The sequence below is a fragment of the Scleropages formosus genome, chromosome 20, assembly GCF_900964775.1.
Source record: "Scleropages formosus chromosome 20, fSclFor1.1, whole genome shotgun sequence".
In the NCBI taxonomy this organism is placed as follows: Eukaryota; Metazoa; Chordata; class Actinopteri; order Osteoglossiformes; family Osteoglossidae; genus Scleropages; species Scleropages formosus.
This window is the reverse complement of record NC_041825.1, coordinates 12,560,337-12,583,132: the sequence shown is the minus strand read 5'-3', so window position 1 is coordinate 12,583,132 and position 22,796 is coordinate 12,560,337. Positions and strand designations below refer to the sequence as shown.

At 42.9% G+C, this 22,796-nt stretch overlaps 1 protein-coding gene across 6 annotated transcripts; it reads right to left on the bottom strand.

Moving 5' to 3' along the window:
* Window positions 1-1,369: 1,369 nt before the first annotated feature.
* On the bottom strand, window positions 1,370-22,609 carry tex2l (testis expressed 2, like). Of its 6 annotated transcripts, XM_029246569.1 has the most exons (13): window positions 22,395-22,609; window positions 21,918-22,180; window positions 10,936-12,285; window positions 8,551-8,751; window positions 8,044-8,320; window positions 7,579-7,811; window positions 6,531-6,680; window positions 6,146-6,245; window positions 4,898-5,030; window positions 4,094-4,192; window positions 3,750-3,959; window positions 3,109-3,229; window positions 1,370-2,881 (listed from the first exon to the last, which is right to left on the bottom strand). In XM_029246569.1, the coding sequence occupies exons 3-13, from the start codon at window positions 12,253-12,255 to the stop codon at window positions 2,717-2,719; spliced, it is 3,009 nt and encodes a 1,002-aa protein (XP_029102402.1). In that variant the 5' UTR covers window positions 12,256-12,285; window positions 21,918-22,180; window positions 22,395-22,609; the 3' UTR covers window positions 1,370-2,716. The 6 variants fall into 6 exon arrangements, 1 of the variants encoding a protein (XP_029102402.1); XR_003797157.1 differs by lacking the exons at window positions 1,370-2,881; window positions 3,109-3,229; window positions 3,750-3,959; ... (6 more) ...; window positions 8,551-8,751; window positions 10,936-12,285 and adding exons at window positions 19,573-19,723; window positions 20,291-20,381; window positions 20,720-20,786; XR_003797156.1 differs by lacking the exons at window positions 1,370-2,881; window positions 3,109-3,229; window positions 3,750-3,959; ... (6 more) ...; window positions 8,551-8,751; window positions 10,936-12,285 and adding exons at window positions 19,573-19,723; window positions 20,291-20,381 and having other exon boundaries at window positions 22,395-22,608.
* Window positions 22,610-22,796: the final 187 nt, after the last annotated feature.

Here is a 22,796-nt window from a genome sequence, read left to right as displayed (position 1 = left end):
CGATTGGCACTCCTCTCTCAGCTCTGGTCAGTTACACCGTCCGTTGTGGTGTAGCTGTCGTTGATCGGGAGAGATAGTGAACGAGTACCTGAATGCACGGCAGGGGGACATCGCTGCTTGTCCTCCTGTTCCCTGTCGAGGACTCGACACGTCACGCGCCGGTTACGCATTTCCCTGGGTTTTGAAGACTTCGTCATATTCTTCTTGCTGGTTTCGTAAAATGGGGAAAACTAAGCTATCGAGAGACCGAGTTTCAGAATAGAAAATGCGCCTTTTTTGTGTGAAGGAACCATCGGCATCGCGTCGAGTGGAGTGGCGACTTCAAGACCTGAGTGATCACCGGGAAGATGCTCCTTTTCAGGTGTGTCATCACCACACCATGTCAGTGTATGATGTCCAGAGCTGTGTACTGAAAATCAGGTTGTTCTGTTTTGATCCTGTCCGAGTGTGGAAAGTATGTAACAACATCACTCATTGAAGAACCAGTCTTTTGGATACTTAAATGTCATCTTATTTATATTAGTGATAAAGTAATACAGACAGCCCTCAGTTTTCTCCCTCTAGGAGTTGACCAGTGAACTATGAAAGTGTAATGTCAAAGTTATGGTCAAGAGACACCACCAGGCAGCTGCTCTGACACACTGGACAATTTTTATATTTGTTTTATTTAGTACCTCATTTATAATACTGCATGTGGTTGTGCATTAGTAATGTGCTACAGTTTTTTTTTTTTTTTTTTTTTTTTTTTTTTTTTTTCCTACTTTCATAAATAAACACCTTTTAATTCAGTTTTGGTATGTTGTCTATGTGGAAAGTTGTTAGACATGCAATAATGACCAATGAAAACTAACTGAAAAGTGTGCAGTTTAAGGGTACTAACACTTTGGAAGATGCTAAGTTTTTAGTAGAATTGGACTTTAAGCCAAAATCAAACTGACATGTCATGAATGGCCAATATTAGATTTAAAATACTCAGGTGTTCCTGTGATTACCTAAATAATGTGAGGGGAACAGCCACAAGAGGTCGCTGTTGGCTAATGTACTAATTGTTATTAGCTAATACAATAAGTTTAGTTTATTTGGGGCATCCAGTCATTTTTTTTATATATATGAAGCAAAATTAAGAGTAATTTTAATACACACCTTTACAGTAGCAAATTTAGTATTGACAAAACATTTGCCACAGCCATTTTTTTTTATAGGAATATACAGCATTCAAACTTAAAAATGTAATTCATACCCTAAAATTCACAGAACAAGCTCCAAAAATTACATGAGGATTGCTTTCTGACAAATCTCAATTCAGAACAGGAACCTTAGTGACGCAAAGCACCATACAAGCTGCACTACTGCACCCTCCACATGGGGCATGGCTCTTATGCAACTCAGGTGTTGCACACCAATATGTCTACTTGTCTCTCAGGACTCTCGCATGGTGGTACCTTACTGCACTTGGGTGCTATGTGACAACGTAAGTTCGAGCCCTGCTCAGTCTGCATGTTCTCCCCTATCTGCAATTGTTTCCCTGGGGGGATCCAGTTTGCTTCTACAGGCCAGAGACGTGTAGTTAAGGTGGACTGGCCATTCTAAGTTGCCTGTAGTTGGTGTGTGACTACCCTGTGTCCTGGGGTGTACACTCTTCAGCCTTGCACCCAAGGATCCAGGTATAGGCTCCAGCTCACTGCAACCCTGTGCAGGACATGCGATTACTGAAATTGTATGCATGGATGGACAGACTGAAAAGCAATTAAATGTGCTTTACAGCAAAAATGGATATTGGCTATAACTGTAAAGCAAAGACTAAGTGAGGGCAGTTTAAAGTCACCAATTTACTTGAAATGCATGTTTTTGGGCTCTTGGAGGAAACCAGAGCAGCTGGGCAAAATGCTGTGCTGCTATGCTACCCAAAAACAAATAAATGAAACAAAAATAAGAGAAAATAATGGCAAGATAAATAAGGGAAACATTTTTTTGCTATTCAAATGAATAGTAATTCAGATTTCACTTTACAAGCAGATCTTAAAGGGTGAATTATACTGCCTACGCAAGGGAAGCCTGTACAGTGCAGCTGACATGTTGCCTGAATAATGCAATAGTTCTGTGGAAATGTTAACGGATAATGCAACTTGTAAAGGTTTGGAATCAATACTGGTACTTTTTGTCATTTCATTTGATCTGCAACAGAAAATTTGAATTAAAATTCAAAAAATGGTATTTTAGTGTAAAAATGGTCAGGTGCATACTATGTAATGATGTACATACACTGTAAAGATCACTAATATTATGAGCAGCTGGATGTGCAGAGTACAAAGACACTTATATGAATTGTATTTGTGTGAGCACAGCATCATTCCAACAACTTGTAGGAGCACAGATGCGTTACATACTGGCCACAGCCTAATGGCGTTGAGAATCTGCAGAAACAGGCTACAGCAGTACAGCAGCCTCATAAAAATTACTCACCCACCCAGTTTCAAACAATTGCTGTAAAAAAGAAAAAAAAAAAAAACAATTTCCTGGCAACATCTCAAAGACAACCTGTTTCTGATCAACATTTATAACTTTACAAACCAGATCTGCTTTGTCTCTGCACGCTTTAAATCCTCAGGTGGTCCAAAGTGGCAGGTGCTTCTCTGTCCAAGTACAGGGTGTGTTTCTACAACACAAATGCTTGGAACCCTGTCTTATATTTCACGCTCATCACCACGGGGAGGCACTATTCTGACTCAGAAGCATTACCCTCACCAGGCTTTTCCAGTGAGTCTACAGAGGACTGGCATGAAGGTTGAGCAGGAAGCTGCTGGGATGCTGGAGGATTGTCCAATCCAGAGTTCATCAGTGGCAAATAAATATCATCCATGTTTGGCATGACAAAAACTTTCTGAAATTTAAAAGAAATACTTGAAATTAGAATTTTCTGGCCATTTGTTATGGAGGCATTTAAAGTCTTGAAACTGTTGGAATGCAGTGAGACACTTAAACTATCAGCTGCTACAGAGGTCTGAATTAAATATGATTAACATAACAATTACATATCCTGTCATGATTTGACATGATCATGCAGGCAATCTAAAAAGCCCACCTGAAGTGGTAAGTGTATGTTATTACCTGGAACTCATCCTGAAGCTTCCTTTCAATCCACTCTGTGATATGAGTTAGCGTGACCTCCCTCTCTCCCAGTTTCGGCCTCACACGCAGCTCTAACCGTGGTGGCATGCAGAAACTGTACCTACAAATCATGCATTCACAGCAAATGTCAAATTTTTACAAAGAGAGTAAAATGCTTTATATAAAAAAAAACTAACAGGTTCACATCTAAAACAACTACACAGGGACATTAAGCTTTCCTAGCAATACACAGATCTAAGGTATTTTAATAGATTATATCAGACATTTTAGAAAGGAGCCATGGCCAACTGTCAGTTCAAATCCCTAGACTGAACTGTTGTTATTCAGATTCAGTAAACATGTAACCTTTAAAATGTATTGACAATGGCAACATTACCATTGGTAAGATTATATCCTTCTAAAATAGACAAAAAAGTCTAACATTTTACATGTGGATACTGAAACAAAAATATTTCACAGAGAGGGATGCAAATTATTTGAGAATTTGGAAAAAGATGAAAACCAGATTAGTCATTTACATGCAAACACATACTAGTGAGAAAGTGATTGTACAGTTTATTCCAATATGTAACTATTTTGTCCGTAGTGAAGCACAAGAGAACGGGCAGGCTGAGCTGTACCATATTCTGTCCGTTGGAGGAGGTGGTATATTGATCGCAAGGGTCCCTGACAGCTCCTGCACCTCCACAGTCAACAGCAGTGGTGTATTGGACACCTCCTCGATCTTTTTTTTGATGAACTCGTTCTCTGTGGCCTTCTGGAAGTACTTGGACTTTGCAATTTTGTCAACGATCCGTAGAATCTTCCTGCTAGTGCGACCACCCCCATGGCTGAAGACAAGCAGATATGAAACACTAGGCTCTATCAACTGACTAGGGTCACAAAAAAGAGTTTCAGCTACAATGTATGTAATATGTATTGTTACCCTTCAGGGTTGGGAGCAAGGCCTTTGTCTCCCAGGCACCCCTGCGGCTCAGAGGTTGGTAGCTCCTCCTCATCAGAGGAACCGGCGCTGGATGACTCCTCATCGCTGTCGGCTAAAACGCAGAGCCTGTGCCTTGAACTGCCCAAAAAATGATGCAGTGTCTTATACTATGTCATACATTACCAAATACACATATGCACACTCCATGGGCTCACGTAGTCTTTTGAGTAATTGTACAGTGTTGCAGTTCTTTGCACTTAATGTTATATCGCACATTTTACATTTATACTGTATATTGAAACTTTTACATGAATACATTACACTTTGCATATATCATCGTTCCATTGTTATATTTTAAAACTATTTGATCAAATGAAATATTTACATATATACTAAAATAAGAATGTTTATTAATCTTATGTATATAGTGGTACCATGATTAGTGTTTTGTGTTGATGTTTCTATACGAATACTAATTTCAGGAATGATTTTTTGATTTGAGCTTGGGGAAAAAGTGATACATATACTGTACATCTGCCAAAAGAAAGTTTGCTATTCCTCACTAAACCATCTAAGCCATTACCTATTAAAAATGGACGTAAAATTTCAGAGAGATGGATATGGAGAACAGGGTGGAAAGACCACAAAGTGGGAGGACTGACGCAGGTATGAGAGAAGGAGTGCAGTGATGCCAGAAGGGCTCTCCGGAGCTTGGGTTCATGTTGTTCATGTCACATGGCTCAGCCAGTTCGCACACTGCCCTGGGGTGGGGTACAGGTGTTCATCACAGAGGGGGACTGGGGGCTGAGAGCAGGCATGGGGAGAAAGAGAAAAGAATCATACGTCATGCCGCTGGACTCCGGTGCACTGTCAGTCTCCAGTCCACTCTCCTTGCCCAGCTTGCACAGGTTCATCTTAGTCTCCAGGGTCATCTGCAGTGAGCCTGTGTAGACCAGCTCCAGCTCCAACCACAAGCCTGTCAGGACACAGGGTCAGCACCACTCAGGGGCCATGAAGTTGCCTTTAATAGTCTCCTTTCTTCTGGGCCTAGAAATAGGTTGCTGAATGTACTGTATATGATATAATATGGTAAAAATTGTGTCTGAAAAATGCCTTGGAGCACAATAAACGGACACATAATATTACACATTTTTTATGGTACACATGGCAAAGCCTAACTAGAAAGGTTCTATTTTTAAAATCTAGGTTAAAAGCCAATCGTGCATGAAGAGAAATTCAAAAAGAATGAGTAGACAGTCATTTCCGTTATAGTTACTGCATTTATCAACACACAATTGGTAACCGTGTAGATATATTCTATAATGTTGCTTCTGCATATTTCCTATTTTTGTGTTTGATACTATTTAATTATGAGTTCAAACAAGTATAATTTAGTTGTTAATGTAAAAATTTGCATAATTTCAGGCATCTGAATAGTTCAACCAAATAAGTCAGGAAAACTATCTTTGTACAACCACTGGACATCTAATGGGAACTGACAAATTTTATTTGTTAACAAGTTCATCTCCCATACCAGCTACCTGCTACTTTTTGATGATCTACATTCATACAGTAAATTTGAAGCACTGCAGTGACATGTCAAGTAGTGAGAATTAGAAACAAAAGCAGAGTGTTAAACTCACATGTGTGAAAACAGGTGTAATGCCACATGTCCAGCATGACACATATGTGACATGGATAATAGAGGAGGATGAAGCCCTGCTGATGGTGACGTGAGCATTTACATAACTGGGGCAGACTGTCAGGCTGTGAAGAGCAAAGGGCATAAAGTGTGCCCTCCGCAGTGGCTGATTCCTCAGCACTGGGGAGGCTTAATCCCGCCTGAGCCCTGCTGGGTGCGTATGCCCACTCGTTCCCCAGGTTGTGGGGAACAGGCCGGGCATCACTCCAACAACATCGAGTCGACCCCCATTCCTCACCAATGGGGGATTACAACAGGATAATAACGTCTCGTCTTGTCAAGGGTTCAAAATGATGATGTTGCAGGCATAAGCAAATAATTTCTGATGCAACCTTGAGGCTGGTTGGCTTTCCTATGATCTTTGACTGCAGGGTCCTCTGAGAGCTCACCTCTACGGTCCATGGAGGGTTTTGATGTGCTCAACACCTGAGGCATACAGGTGCCCATGTCCAGTTCTGTCAGGGTCAGCTCATTCATGAAGTAAGGAAGCTGCAGAGGGATAACAGAGACAGCCAAAGAAACACTATTTAAACACTCAATGTGATCAAAGAGTAAATGAATGCATTACACAATGCAATGAATTATGGTGAAACATATCTAATTGTCTATACTCAGACAATGTGCACTGAATCACTTTAGGTAACATTTATAATCCCAGCAGCAAGTGTATATTTCCATTCTCAAGTTTAAACCCTCAGTTAATTATTAGCATGATCAATGCCATCATTATACTTTCTCATAATTTCTATAATTCTCCCAATGTTCATCACTCACCTTGATCTTGCTCAGCTTTTTCTGTATCTTGTGGGCCACCTGGTCTGCCCAGTACTTTTCACAAAGGAAGTCCCAGAAGATTCTCCCAATAAGGGCATTGATCCAGGCCATCTGGGCTTCAGGGTGAGCTGTGGTGTGGTCACAGAAGAACTGCGGCAAAAATTAAGACAAAAAAGTTGACACTGAACGACGTCCGAAGATCGATCGACCCTTGCCTGTCCTTGACCAAGTTCTTTGTCTGACCCTTATCGGAAATAAAGTGCCTGCACTTGAGTCCATCGGCTTGGTTTCCCGAGTTCAGCCATGACACTTTTGTCTATTATTATATGTAACATCTGAAAATATCCTATAACAACCCAATCAAACCTTATTAATTAAAAGAATGGATGGTGCATGAAACTGTACACACGGGGGCCTGGGAAGATCTTATATTCCCTGTTGCACAAAATGCCCTAAAAGGTGTTTTCTCTTAATGCTTGCTTAAAGAATTTCTTACTGTTGTGTGAGGTGCACAGAGACAATTTTATATCAAGATGGGTAAATATTGCAGAACATTGAATGAATAATACTGCAAGATTACATCACTTTGACAGCAGAACGATTTGAAATATTAGCCCATATCCAACAGAAAAATGAGTCTATGCTATACTCCTTTTTTCTATTCACACTTGACTCCTTCACATTATTCAAAATTAAGAAGTCAGTTCTGGATATAGCTATGTCTTGTTAACTAACTCCCAAAATTGCAAAGGGCAATGCCCATCATTTATAAAGTCTAAGTAAAATTAATGTGATCACTATTTTGAATAAAATGACATTGTCAGTTTGCTATCGTGGACTGTTAAGTGATGGCAATGACTGTCATCTCCATGGTAACAGTGGACAATATAAAACATATAATCCTTTACGGTCCTTTGAACAGATAAGAAGAATGATTAAGGTGCTTTGAACAACACTCTTCCTTGGGTGAGGGAAAATTGTCACTTAATGAACAAGATGGGGTTAAAATGACCAAGAAGAGGTTCTGAATATCACATACTCTGCTCACCTTTGTTTTGTCAACGGGACTACCTTCAGCACTGTGGCACAGGCTAGCCAAAGGGCTTCCAGGGTCGCAGGCTGTGGTAAAGCGTGCCATGTAGTTGTTGTAGTCCAGAAGGATTTTCTCTCTCATGCCGACTGCCAGGTCTCTCATCTGGAGCCGAGAGATGTCCTCGGTGCTTCCCCTGCTGGAATTCTCGCTGCACTGTGCCACACCTGATCCACATGATGGACTCAGTCCTGGGGGAACAAGGGCACCGTGGCATTGCTTACATACACTCATGTGACAGCTTCAAAGTGGTTCAGTAGTACAGCATTGGAGACCTGACTGTTTTATTCCTAAAGAACAGCAGCAAGTGAACAACACTGAACAGAAGGATGACAACAACGCATTCACAACGTTCAACTAATGCCCTGTCCCACGTGTAGATTTACTAATGTGCTGCAGGTAATGTGCAGAACAGTCCCTTACCAGACCTAGAACCACATCTGTTGTTCATCTTGGAAGCACACAGAAAGTGCTGGAACCACTCCTCCTTCTCTCTTCCTGTTCGGGCAAAGAGGAAAAGAGTAGTGGGGTGTCCCGGCTGAGGCTGCGCTGCCTGGCTCTCTGCTCTTGGCTCCCCTTCCATGACATCGTCTGTGCCTTCCTCATCTGCTCCTTCCTCCCCCTCAGCCAACACAATACAGATGGGATATTTCTGGTTCCACACCCTCTTGTGGGCCAGGAGCGGAGGCAGTAGAAACACCTGTAACAAAAATACCAATAATAAGAATGTCTTGTATTCTGTATACTTTATTAACCTTCTGAAAGTATTTCGCTTTAGATGCCATGCTCTAGCAGGTATTTAGAAATTATCTGGAATGAGTTCATTTAGCCACACCCCAGAGCACAACTAACAGCACTACAATTTCAATGAGAAGAAAAATAGTTGAAACTGTGAAAACGGCACCCTGTATTGCAAAGGGCACAGTGCACCTTGCTATTAGCCAGCTGGTAGTGGCGCGAGCTGATGAAGACAGCATCGTGCGGTGGCTCGTTGAAGGTGGCCCTCCGGGGGACATTGGAACGTGGATAAGCCAAGTGCAGACAGGAGCCCTCCAGGGTGGCATACACTGAGTGGCTGAGCGATGGGTTGTGTGTGTCCGGATCATAGGAGTGGACCTCGTTCATCCAGCCCTGGGAAACACAGCAACTCCTACACTCAGACTGTGGCTCGTCCTGTGTTACATCACAGTAATTATGTACAGTGCAAATATCCTCACATAGTTCCGCATAACTCTGCTTTTGAGAATTAACGTGTTTTTCATGCATGCAGTCCAACTGATCATAACTTTTCTGAAACCAGCACTACATGATCTGATTGTGATTTTTCAGAAATTATATAAACTTGTCTGTCTCATTGTAACCTTGTCAGGGTGGCTTTGCTATATGCTATTTTCAGACATTACTTCTACATTTTTTCTTTGGCAAACTCATATAAAGGCCATCATGCTGTAACCAACTTTTCTGCATCGCCAGCACAAATTAAAACATTATCCAATACACATGACTGCTCTATATGAGTAATAGTGCAAAATGTATGAAACACTAATCAGTGTAAATTTGCCTTGCAAATTGATTCATCCAGGGTGACTGACAGGGCTGAAGAATGTAACACAAATGCAGTAGAGCTGCTTGATTAAGCACTGCTGCATAAGATGAAGTCACCCAGCGGTAGTTCATGACAGCAGCGGTCCTCTCACTGGAACTACTTTACTCAGTCTGTTGCTTCATATTTGTTTCAAATATTGGAGGTTCGCTCATGATGTTATGCAGAAACAATTCACTATTCACTCATATTCAACATCTGTTTGTCCAGTGTGGGGCTGCAGTTACCCAGATCCTGAATGAACATAGTATGGGGCAGGGTACAGCCTGGATGGGACACCAGTCCATCACGGAGCAGAGAGAAGAGCTGGACTTTAAAAATGAAACAGCTGAAACGTGGCCACTTTTGATCCCCCACTGGCCCTGAAACAAGGAGCATGCTTTTTTATGGGTATCTGGAGGAGCAGTTGTGCAATGCTGGTTGATGGTGACAAACTGCCGCTCTGGGGACTTGTGATTAACTAAAGCCATTGGTGTGCCACTGCCGCTCTCGCCGTGTCTGTGTTACACGCTCCGGGGTGTGCTGCAGAAGTGTGTTGCAACCCTGGTCTCGGTGGGCTACACGCTCTGCAGATTTCTAGCCAAGCTAAAGAACATATTACTGTAATGGAACTGGTTTAGCATCCTTCTCAATAGTGAAGATGTTAGAAGTTAGGAGAGAGGAGTGAGAGATTCAAACTGGGCTGTCATTACTGAAAAATGTAACTAATGCTAGGAAAGTCAGACAATACAGTAAGATTATCCTTATTTACTGTGGCTATGGGAGGTATGTACCATCTTCAGAGGTCATAGCTGAACCTGACAGGTTAGAGAGGAGCTGCTTTTTCCTGCTCTTGTTCTTGCTGTTGTCCATAAAGTAATTCACAGTTGTGAAGGGCTCAGCCCATTGTATAAACCAAGAAAGACAGTAATTGCACCGTACAAACTGTGAGTCACGGAGGAGCACACTGGCAAGGGTTCAGCTTGAGGACTGAACACTGAAAGCTGTCAAACATTTAAAAGGGATTTTAGGTCAGGCAACAATTCCTGCCATCAGTTTCGCACATGGAAAGTGGCCATTAGCAAAGTCGAACCACAAAGCCAGCAGATTTGCAGAGGGGGGGCATGCAAACTAATTCACGACCGGATTAACCTCGTGGAAAGCAAGAAGACGAGGGTCCTTTAGGGCAGTGTGTTTGTTACAGGAACTGTCACAAGTGCACACTGAATATACACACACACACACACACACACACACACACACACACACACACACACACATTTTCAGAACCGCTTGTCCCAGTAGGGGTCGCGGGGAGCCAGAGCCTAACCTGGCAACACAGGGTGTAAGGCCGGAGGGGGAGGGGATACACCCAGGACAGGACGCCAGTCTCTCACAAGGCACCCCAAGCGGGACTCGAACCCCAGACCACCGCGTCCCCCATACACTGAATATAATCTAAGCTTAAAAAAAACTACTTTTTTACTTTTTATTTAGTGGGATCAAATCTGTCACTTTTCAAAGAAATCAGGAGAACCTAGTATATCTTGTCAGCTCAAAGATAATTGCTGCACATTACTGTTTGCATTCATTAAGAGCAAAATTGCACCTTATATGACATTAACATTCCTGTTGAATTAACACACTGTGAACACAGAATGATTAATTACACAGATACTAACCTGAGTGTAATAACCACTCAGTAACTGTTTTCACCCTCGTCGGTGACTTACCTTTAAAATGACTGGCTCTTCACGTCCTGTATAAAGCATCTCAGGCTGCATGCTTGTGTCCAGAATCCCCAAGCTCCTCTGTGGGTGATTTGAATGTTGAGGAGCCAACAGGAGGACAAGCAGGAGGCCCAGAATGAAGCCACAGGCCAAGCCAAGAGACAGGCCTGATAGGTAAGGCGGCAGCGGCAGGACAAAGTAGCTATAGGCCACCACGGCAATGAAGAACAGCCACTTGTCTGGCACTGGTGGAGCAGACTGCAGAGGAACTAAGCGTCCCAACAACCTGTGGGAGGCCTCCCGGTCCCCGATCCCAAGCACCTGAATTACGTCACCACATGCACAGATTTCCAATTTGTTTTCTCTTCCACACACCTTCCCACAATGCTCTGAAGAAAGGCACAGCTTGGATGTGGTCATTCTAAGCCTTCTGGGTGGTGTGCCACCTGGGTCACAGTCCAGTCTCTTCATGTTTCTGCCATGAGTCTCTACAGCCACCGAGTCGCTAGACAATCTGCTCCCACCGGGACCAGCTCCCCGTGAGCCTGCAGAGTCTGTGGGGCCTCCCACCCTCTGATGCTTAGGGCTCCCACAGCTTTCCTCTCCCATGATTTTGCTGAACATGCTAAATTGCTCTTGGACTGCTTCGGAGAACTTGCGGCGGGTGTCCTCCAACTCTACTTTAAAGAATCCAGCTTTAGGCTCAGAAGGGGAGAGGCTACTGGGGGAGGGTGGGGCTGTCCTGGAGTCCCCACTGCGGCCCTTGGGCTGGGTGAACTGCCTCCAGAGGTGCAGGTTCAGCTTGGAATCCGACCGTGACTGGGAGACCTCTGGTTCAGTGCGGGCAATCTCTGTGGAAATGGACTTGACCAGGCTGAGGAGAGGTTTGGGCTTGAGGGAGGCCTCTTTGGACTCGATCTCTGTAGAGAGGGACTTGACAAGGTTCACAAAGGGTTTGGAGATGGGAGCGGTGGGCCTAGGAGGTGAGTGTGGGGACAGGAAACTGGGGGCAGAGAGGCCAAAGTCCCCCAGGGAGCCGGGGGATGAGGACGACAAGGGGACGTGGAAAGCAGGAGAGTGGAGACCCCACTCATCCACCAGCGACATGCTGTTGGATGCGACGCTCGAAAGGGTCTCCTCATCGCGCTCCAGTGGAAAGATGAGATTGCTGTCATCTAGGCTGTCCCATTCACCCTCGGTGCCGGTGAGCTGGATCAAAATGCCCTGCTGAGCAACTGTTTGTGGTTCCAGCGTGGCACTGTGGACCTGGCCAAAATAATGGGGTGACCCAGGTGTCGATTCACTCGTTGCAGTCTCCTCCATTTCTTATCTTTGCACTGTAGCCTTCAAACACTGCGGAGTAAACAAAGGAGACAGACGGTCAGCATCTGAACCATCCGACCATTATATGACGCTTTCCCTCAGGCTCAGTCTGCACAGATGTTTGCAGTAAGAAACCCAACTTCAGGACGTCAGTGGGACGCTGGTCCAAATGTCACTGACAAACAAATTGCTTTTGCCTCAACAATTAACTGCTGCCCCTGCTTTTTCCGCAAGAGGAGAACTCTTCCCCTGCAAACGGATCAGGGATAAGCGCACACTCTGATATAAATAAAAATAGAGCAGAACGCTTTTTTTCTTGATATTATCTGAAAAATGGGGCAGTGCGTAAACTGTAATCCAATACATCAAACTGCAGCACTTAATCTCAAACGAAAAGTCCAGCCAACAAATAGGTTTAGGCTTGCGAGACTAATATGCATGTTTGGATCGTATCTGTAAATGCAAAAACATCAAGCTGTACTGCATGACTGTGTGTATGGCTTTATCTCGGAATATTTTACCAAATTATAGTTTTACTTTTTACTACGTACACTTTACCCAGCCCTGACTTTTTGACTGCTCTTTTTATTTCAAGTGTAAATGTATATTTTTCATCCATTCGCTTTTAAATAAGTTTACATAATGGACCTTGCCAGTCTTTTAGTGACTATGCAGAGCATATCTTTACAACAATAAGATGACCTGCCTTATGTAGCTTTTTCTACTACCAAGTGCTATATGGCAACGGAAATAAAAAAGCAAAAAGTACACAGAATAGTAAAAAATGTAAAAGTAAAAAAGATAAAAAATAGCTACATAAGGTAAAAATACCAAATGTAGGTTCATACATAGCATAATCACACATGTTCGCTAAGAAATATACAATGTAATATTCGCTGCTGTATGGGTATTGTGGCGCAGCCTAAGTGTACATTTGTGTGCAGATTCGAATGCACCTCATGGCACGCAGAATTTCCATGGTCTCTCAGCGTTTGCAGACTAAAGCCGTGCGCGGAAGAATGCAGCGGTAAACCACTCAAGTGGTCCACATCAACTCAACGGCATTTGCACCCAAATCCCAAATTTTCATTGTGACCAAATATTTCACTTATGAAAATTCTTCAGCAAAGTCAATACATTGTGCAGTGAAATCAAAAGTCCTTTACTCATTAGATAAAATGTAGTCGGGTATGTGTAAGGGGTACCTTACTTAGCCCGTTCCAGTCGCAAAGTGAGGTGCTAACTGACAGTTACCTAAAGACTTTTCGTTAGGAGCTGGAGAGATGTCTGCAAGCTGAACATCGCAACTTACATTTACATTTACTCATTTAGCAGACGCTTTTGTCCAAAGCGACGTACATCTCAGAAAAAGTACAATTTATGCATGACATTAAGAGAATGTCTCAACCAAACCTAGTTTGTTCCCTACCACTTGCTCCACCGAGGTTCATCGTTCGAGTAGATGCATAAGACACAGGATAGACAAATCCCGATACCCTCCCACCAATTTTTTGATACACAAATGAGCAAGTACAATGCCAGAGTAATGGCTGAATAAAGGTTGTATCTGAGGATGCTTATGGAGTTACAATGCGTGAACAGTTACACCATAAATGAGCTGGAGAGATCTTGGGCGAAGTGGGTCCGGAAAAGGTGGGTTTTCAGACCCTTCTTGAAAATAGACAGAGTTTCCGCAGTTCTGAGTGACAGGGGAAGGTCATTTCACCACAACGGACCCAGAACCGAGAACCACCGAGCGGGACCACCAAGCAAGCGGAAGTAGACGAGCAAAGGGGCCTGGCTGGGGTGTATTGATTAAGTCTTGTAATTAGCTGGGAGCAGTTCTATTGATGCATTTGTACATAGTAACCAGGGTTTTGAATTTGATTCAGGCAGCTATAGGAAGCCAGTGCAGAGAAATGAGTAGAGGAGATACATGGGAGCACTTCGGCAAATCAAACACAACTCATGCAGCAGCATTCTGTAGAAGCTGCAGAGATTTGATGGCATTAGCAGGAAGACCACAGAGGAGAGAGTTGCAGTAGTCCAGACAGGAACTTCACACAAACACACACACACACACACTTGTCCCATACAGGGTCACAGGGAACCAGAGCCTACCCAGTAACACAGGGCATAAGGCCAGAGGGGGAGGGGACACACCCAGGACAGGACACCAGTCTGTCACAAGGCACCCCAAGTGGGACTCAAACCCCAGACCCACCGGAGAGCAGGACTGTGGTCTAACCCACTGCACCACCACACCACCCCACAGGAACTTCAATGAAGTAATAATGGTCAACGTTAAATGCTCACCCATGTTTCTGACCTCGTACTCCTATAGAATGATAAACACTTTTGGCTTGAATGTACTGCACTGTCGACAACCACTTGCCCCAAGCGGGGTCGCGGCAAGCCGGAAAATCTTGGCTTGAATACACACACACATACACACACATTTTCAGAACCGCTTGTCCCATACGGGGTCACGGGGAACCGGAGCCTACCCGGTAACACAGGGCGTAAGGCCGGAGGGGGAGGGGACACACCCAGGACGGGACGCCAGTCCGTCGCAAGGCACCCCAAACGGGACTCAAACCCCAGACCTACCGGAGAGCAGGACTGTGGTTCAACCCACTGCGCCACCGCACCCCCTGGTATGAACCGCTTGTCCCATACGGGGTCACGGGGAACCGGAGCCTACCCGGTAACACAGGGCGTAAGGCCAGAGGGGGAGGGGACACACCCAGGACGGGACGCCAGTCCGTCGCAAGGCACCCCAAGCGGGACTCGAACCCCAGACCCACGGGAGAGCAGGACTGCGGTCCAACCCACTGCGGGCTTGAATACAGTTTTAAAAAAATATTTCTTGTACTTGATACATTTACCTACTTCCTGTATCAGTTCTGAAACTACAGCTGAGAAACAAATCCCTGTCGTATAGAGAAAGAGAAATATACAGTGTGTTAGCATGACTGTTCCTTCACGTTATTTAGACCCTTATTGTTTTGTGTTTCCTCTAGGAGTACAGTAAATTAAAGGGACGCAATATCAGTTTCCAGATAATACAAATTATTTTTCTCCTTTATAAAGCAGTCTGTGGAGATCTTCCATGCATGCAACTCTGTTTGAAAATTGTGTTTCACAGTATTTCATTATGGTCATGTTTTAGGATTATACCTTTCCCCTTGGTTAACTCATTCTCAACACATCTCTGCATTTGTCATGGAATAATAAGATGTACGTGTACACACACACACACACACACACACACACAGACACACGTTATCTCAAACCGCTTGTTCCGAGTGGGGTCGCGGCGAACCGGAGCCTAACCCAGCGACACAGGGCGCAAGGCTGGAGGGGGAGGGGACACACCCAGGACGGGATGCCACTCCGTCACAAGGCACCCCAAGCGGGACTCAAATCCCAGACCCACCAGAGAGCAGGACCCGGTCAAACCAACTATGCCACTGCGCCCCCCACATAAAAAGATGTAGTTTATTCAAAATATATACTGTAAGTAGTCATAGCAAAAAACCTCACTGCTTGACAAGACGGTATAACTGAAAACCCTGTAGACCTTTCAAACAAACTGCAAATTATTGCACATTTTAAAAGCTTAATGTTGCCTTGCTGCTTCAGGTATGACACGAACTGCACTTCTAATAGCATGTTTGCTGCAATGTTGAAACCCCCTACCACCACTAAAAAAAAAACAAACCAGTCTTTTACACATTAAACATACATTCGATGTTCCAGTATGCAAAGTAATCGCACTGCATACGGTACAAAAATATCGGTGGACATGCTTTGGCACTTTCCAGTTCCCATGTAGCTCTGTCAAATGGGTAAGCATGCTTATCTGAGCAGTTCTCAGTTCAGGAAACAACAATTCCAGCAGTAAATCCCACACGCTGACATAATCTCATCTACACAACAAAGCTTGGTGGCTGATATGGTTATGAAACACTTTTGTAGGAAGTGCGCATTCCCAGCCAGCCAAACAATGGTCTCGTCCATGCTTTTCAGTCAGCATCACGATGAGCGCTAGAGTAGGACTCGTACCACATTTTCACACTTTTCATAAGCCACAGTTGTTGGTTCTCTGACCTACGCCAAGCTCTCTCAAATCAAGTGATTGTCAGAAGCAATCGGCGTTGTTCAAACTGGGATATGACTACTTTGACACAACCCTTGAATAGATTAACCAGGGCAGCATGATATCCTAGAATTGGTGACAAGTTCTTGTTTACAACTTGGACAGTCTTTTAGATTTTATGGTGTATGACTACATACGTTTCTTACTTCAATTACTCAAAATACATGTAAGATTCCATAAATGCACCCCTTTGGCTTTTAAGGTCAGTTATAAACACAATAGTGCCTTTTTCATGTAATGTACAGCAATTTCAAAGCTTCACTTGCTAATTTCATACTTTTAGGTAGCCTGACTCTTCTGGGGAGTTTGCATATTTGTATTTATATTTATTGACTCATCGTGACCCATAAACTTTAATCCTAAAACATAGCTCATCATATACTGTTCCATGTGATATCGAACAACACAATGTAATCTTAACAACACAGTGTCATGGTTGTTAAAGCATTACCATAATTCATTTGTTTGGTTCTACAATAAATTTTCCCAAACAGATAATCATCTAATGTCTAATATATTGTCACAGTGCATACATTTCTCTCACACAAAACACTCCATATAGGTAAATAAGCACAGCACATATGCGTTTTTTGAATGTGAAAACAAATTGTGTTTAAATGCCTTATTCAAAGTTATATCAATTACAGAAGCTTGCTGCATAATATAAAAACATGTAAGTATTACATGTTAGTCACAATGTGTTATGAGAATTCTGAACATGGAAAGTTGAATTCTGAGTGTTATGACAGGAGGTTTTCACTGTGGCTTGGATGGGGTACTTAAATTTTTTATTAGTTTATTGTCTCAACTAATGATCTTACAAAAAAGCTCTTCCTTTTTCATTCATACACAGGTCTGCGGTGTGCCAACACTTAGAATATCCTTTATTCTACAATTTCTCTGTGTTGTGCAAAAATAATCCCAAGCATTTAGAAATTTGTTGCATGGAACATTCTGCAACACAAGGCAAGGTGCCACATGTAGGAGCATTGAGGCATTATCCTGGTAAATTTACACAGACAGGAATCCATGGAGAAAACAGACAGAAGATCACAAGGCTATGGGGTCAGGGCAGTTGTAAGGGGTTGACTGAGGTTGTGATGGCTGAAAGGAGAGCAGACAGCTGTAGTGAATTACGTCGCTTGTTAATCCAGCAGATTTTCCTCCGTCGTCTGCCTCTCTACCCCTCACTCATGTAGTTTATCAGTACTACTATAGGGGCAAAGTGAGTTTTGGATTACTAGTGCTGGCAATTCTGGCTTGACCTGATTACAATATGGCAAGGTAGGAAGATGCCGTTGCTATAAAGTACTTGCAAAAGGAACAATTTTTTTTTCTAATACATCTAAAAACTGAGCAGAAAGCAACAAAATAAGATGTATGTCCATTGTATACATCTATAAAGCTTTAGTGTGGAAAAAACTTGCTACATAAACATCAAATAATACAGTTCCTCTGAATCTGAATCATTTTTCAAAAAGATAACTTAATGACTCTTCTTCTGTTACAATTTCTGAAACTTTACATGCTTTAGTTAATCAACAATATAACTCTAATAAAATTAAGGAAGGTGTTAACTTGTTAACCAGACAAGAGCTGCAATGCTCATAAAGTAGGATGGCAACATGACCCATACACAGTAAAGTCTCAGTATAAATTCAGAATTCTTTTCTGAACAGTTATGCACAACTACGTGGATGTGACTTGTTTTACTTTCTGAGAACATTTTTCTTGACAAGTAAACTGTCGAGGGAATTAATTAAAGCAAGACTCTAATTGAGTTCCCAACTCCTTTTGTCTGACTTAATCATGCTTATTAAAACTTATCCAACTGTACAATGAAATTTCTTTAATATCTGAGCGGTGATAAAAGAAAACTTAACGAAAGGAAAAGCAAACGAGACTAATGATAACGACTTGACATTTCTAATTTGTGCTTTGTGTTACCTTTAATTGCGCTTATACACTGGGTCCTCAATGTACACAGTTGGGACCAGAAGTCTGTTCTGAACTCAATTTGCTTCTTAATCCAATCACTTATGGTACAATTAATAAACATTTAATAATTCAGACAGCCCTCAAATTATTCACTGCTAAGGTTCCATCAAAACCTCAGGTAAAGCTATAATTACTTAAAAATTTACTGTAAAACTTAACACTTGTAACATTTATTTGCAGCATTGCTGTTTCAGTGTGCACAGGATGCCAGTCCTCAGGCAGAAGATATCAGTATAAAATGAAGAAGACGCCAGTAAAAATGTAACTTGAAATGTAAACTAATATTTTTAAATGAAGAATTCAGAGCCATTGGCTTGAAAAACATGTTCATGACATGCAGCTGAACTGTGATAATTCAGCTATGAATCAGCAGAGGAAAAGCATGCATATTTAGTCATTCTTTTGACATTGTTCAGAAGCAACATCTTCAGCTTTCAAACTGCACCACAGTTGTCTCCGTATCTACAGATTTCAAAACATCAGCAGTTTCTAATTTAACAATTATTTCAAGCTCATCTTGACCCTGAATTGGCTGGATTTTTAATATCTCTGGTTTCAGATTTCTGTTTAGAATATGGCAGACGGTTACTTTAAGCAGTTCCACTTCAATAATGTCATACATTTTATTATGACTGCATAGGTATAGATGTTCATTTTAAGTAAAAAAAAAAAATGAGGAAGTAATGTTTCCATATGCTGTCTAGAAAAAATACATTTTAAACCTGTAGTTTAACTCCAGGAGCAATACTTCCCAAGTCAAACATTTTTTAAGAATTTATTTCTTATGTAGGGGGGTGCGGTGGCGCAGTGGGTTGGACTGCAGTCCTGGTCTCTGGTGGGTCTGGGGTTCGAGTCCCGCTTGGGGTGCCTTGTGACGGACTGGCGTCCTGTCCTGGGTGTGTCCCCTCCCCCTCCGGCCTTATGCCCTGTGTTACCGGGTAGGCTCCGGTTCCCCGTGACCCTGTATGGGACAAGCGGTTCTGAAAATGTGTGTGTGTGTGTGTGTGTGTGTGTATTGCTTATGTCACGTTCTTATATGAATTAATTCAGCACATAAGCTTAGAAAGACGCAGAGTTTGAAATTTTGCATGTTGGCCTTATAGTATTTTTGTCATGCTTCCTGAAGGACATGACAGGAGACCGGACTGAAGCACAGGTGCGGGTTTTATTAAGGGCTAGACAAGAGAGTGGTCCGGGGACAGGCAGTGGTCAGTTGAGGCGCGATCGTCGTCTGAAGGAGCATTCCGAGATTCATAGCCAGGGAGATGAGAGCAATGGTCAGGGAGCCAAGGGAAATGCCGAGGGGGTCTGGAACAGGAAAGGGGGTAAGTGAATGAGCTAAGGCAAAGAGCATGGGGCAATAGGAGAGCGATGTTCAAAGAGGTTCCGCAATCTGTCCACTAACAGGCTGCTCCTTTTATTGCCTGCCGCTGGGATCGTGGACAGGTGCAGACAATGAGTGCCCAGCCAAAGGCGTGACAATTTTTTGCTCTCTGTATAAAGGATATACTAATATCTTGGAGCAAAGAAATAATCCTTTGTTTTGTTAAGCATACTCTCAGTACATGAAGTCTTGACAACTGTAGATGAAATTTATTCTCCCCAGGCACTGAAGAATGTGGCTAAAAATATCGTGGGTGCTGAATTAATTCATATAAGAAAGTGACCTTAGAAGACACACTTCACTAAACAAACAGTGCCGAACACATTTTTGCATCAGTATGATCATCTTCATTATTGAGATGTTGTATTCAGTACTTATTCTAGGCAAATTTCAATTTCTGATATATGCTCTATTTTTGTTATAAATTGCACAGTTAGTTAAAAAAAAAACTCAATGTTTCTGATTATTATGGTATTCTTAAAGACTCTTACTATGAATTTGAGTTCCTCATCCGGTTTCTGTAAATAGTGAGTATGGTCCTCAAAGTTGAGCCCCGTGCAAAGTTCTTCCAAGAAGGAGTAACTGAATATGGCAGAGAACACTGTCAGTCAATATTTGGAAAGCAGAATATCTTTATGGCACTGTTGTCACCTTATCACTATTTTTACTCAATCTCACAAAGCCACTCCAGTTTTTCCAGAAAATTTCAAGGTTTTTTAAAAACAGATCAACTTCCGATTGTAAAAATATATTAGTTCAGCTGGAAACAAGAACAATGTTGCAATCCGGACACACTAGGTAAACTCTGGAAGGTAAACTACATCTTTGGAAAAACATGCTTTTACTGCACAACGAAAGGATACAAGTCTGAGAGATTTGCACAGATTGTTCTAATGAGAGTATGTCAAACCGTTTCATACCTTGTGTTCTTATTACAGTGTTTCAATCCTGGTATCACTGTGCCTTAACAAGGCTAGCTGTTTCTTCCTATACAGTTCAAATAAACCGTCAGACATACAGACTAAACATGTTAAATGCTGCCGTGGGTTTCTTTAATTACCTGGCTTGTGAAGACAAATAAATATGGATACTGTAAATTTATCCCACACATCGCAATCATTCCCCAAGTCCAACAAATCTTTTCAGTCTGAAACTAAATTCAATTTTTGGAACAATTTAATTATAATTGATATTTAATTCCTCCTTGCTTCCTCTATACCAAAACAGCGGAAAGTTCAGTAAATACATATCCATTTGTTGCCCCACAAATGATGTGTTGACATGATGGAAATATTAATAACCTACAGCAAACATCAGCTACTGTAAATGACTACACTCATGCCCAGTGCATTTTAAATATTATAACAAAGTAGTCAAATATTGTAATAAATATACATTTTTGTTTATATACTGTACACCCCACTTCATTAAGCAGCACAGAATTCTGACATGCCACATGGATGGAGAAAGTTCCAGATTAACTGCTCCACCCAAAACGAAGTGCAACAAAAAATATTATAATTATTATTATATACTACTAATTAGATCTCAGCTCTCAGACAGCGTGAGAGCCCGCAGTGCCTCTGACCCATTTGTGTGTGTGTGTGTTTTACCGTAGCCATTAGTCTAGAGTAACGGGCCCACGCAGCCCACGGAAGGACACGGGAGCGGCGCTTCGCCCAGCCGCCTCGCCTCGACTCGAGCGAACGTGTCCGCGTCCTCGAGCACCGCAGCACCTGCCACCACCAGCGCGCGCTCAAGCGCTCCTCAAGTCAAAGTCACTCGCAACGCGAAATTTAACTGGAATACAACATGATTGTTGTTGTTATTAAAACATGCAGAGACGGGGTGAAATTTAAGAACAGCTAGAAACTCCAGGCTAAACCCGTCTCTGCTCAGTCACTTCCAAGACTTTGGTTTTACCTGGACTCCCGGTCCTGCGGTGTAGTGACACAAAACTGGGCTGCGCGCTCCACGGTTACACTTACGAGGAAATTCCTTCGCCTCAGCCAAGACAATTTTGACGCAAGTGCATAAAAAAACACACCGAGAAATCATCATTCGAGTACTTATAACATAAGTTATGTTCCACGAGCTCCACCGGCACTGCACGCCTACCTCAGAGAGAGTGCATCACACGGTCTCTGCAGCCTGAGGCGGAGCACCGCGCTCGCGCTCCTCCGGGTCCACCGAGCCGCCGGTCGTCCTCGGCACGTGCTGTGGAGCTGCTTTCGTTCGTTCGTGGACCTTCCGAAGACCCAGTTCCGCGACCTGGTTTCACGGACCTTGCGGAGACCCGTTTTCCTCCAGCTCGGATTATAAGAGCCCACCGACGTTCCCAGGGCAGTGCAGGTCTCGTGCTGTCCCTCTTCTCACGCCACCTAAGTATGAGCGAAAGAAACGCGCGCGCGCGCACACACCACACACACACACACACACACACACACAAAATTAACTTGTCATTTCGGAAGAATTATCATGGCTTCGCTCTGCACACACAAAGCTGTGACACACACACACACACACACACACACACACACATCCCGCGCGGACACACACACACACCGTCTCGCCTGCTTCGTGTAACATACTCACTGCGCTGCAGTTCTCTTTGCAAATATAATATCTGTATCATCTTACTTTTGGTATTGTTGCTCGACGGAGTAAATGCGACAGAGAGAAAAAAACACTATTAATTTCCGATGTATGCATGGTGTTGTCTTCATGCTTGTGAGACTGGACCAGCTCGGGACATACCGCCCCCCCCCCGAATCCAGAGGAGTGGGGACTGTCTCCACACACACACACACACACACACACACACACCGATCGTTTAATCCAGATTAAAGAGGATCTCCACACACGGAGAGACATCTCCTCTGCAAAACTCGCCTCTGAATTACACATTATTGGATGGAAAATTCTGACGTCACCATTTTTAATAAATACTTTATGCAAGAATAAGTTTTAGGCTATAAAACAGATAAACGTCATGGA

Bases quoted from the DNA above. Each gene is read 5' to 3' on its own strand.
- tex2l (XM_029246569.1), bottom strand. From the start codon at position 12,255: ATGGAGGAGACTGCAACGAGTGAATCGACACCTGGGTCACCCCATTAT. The intron at 5,031-6,145 runs GTGAGCTCTCAG...GTGTCCTGACAG, and splicing joins ACCCTCCATGGACCGTAGAG to GCTTGTGGTTGGAGCTGGAG. The intron at 2,882-3,108 runs GTAATAACATAC...TTTAAATTTCAG, and splicing joins AGCTTCAGGATGAGTTCCAG to AAAGTTTTTGTCATGCCAAA.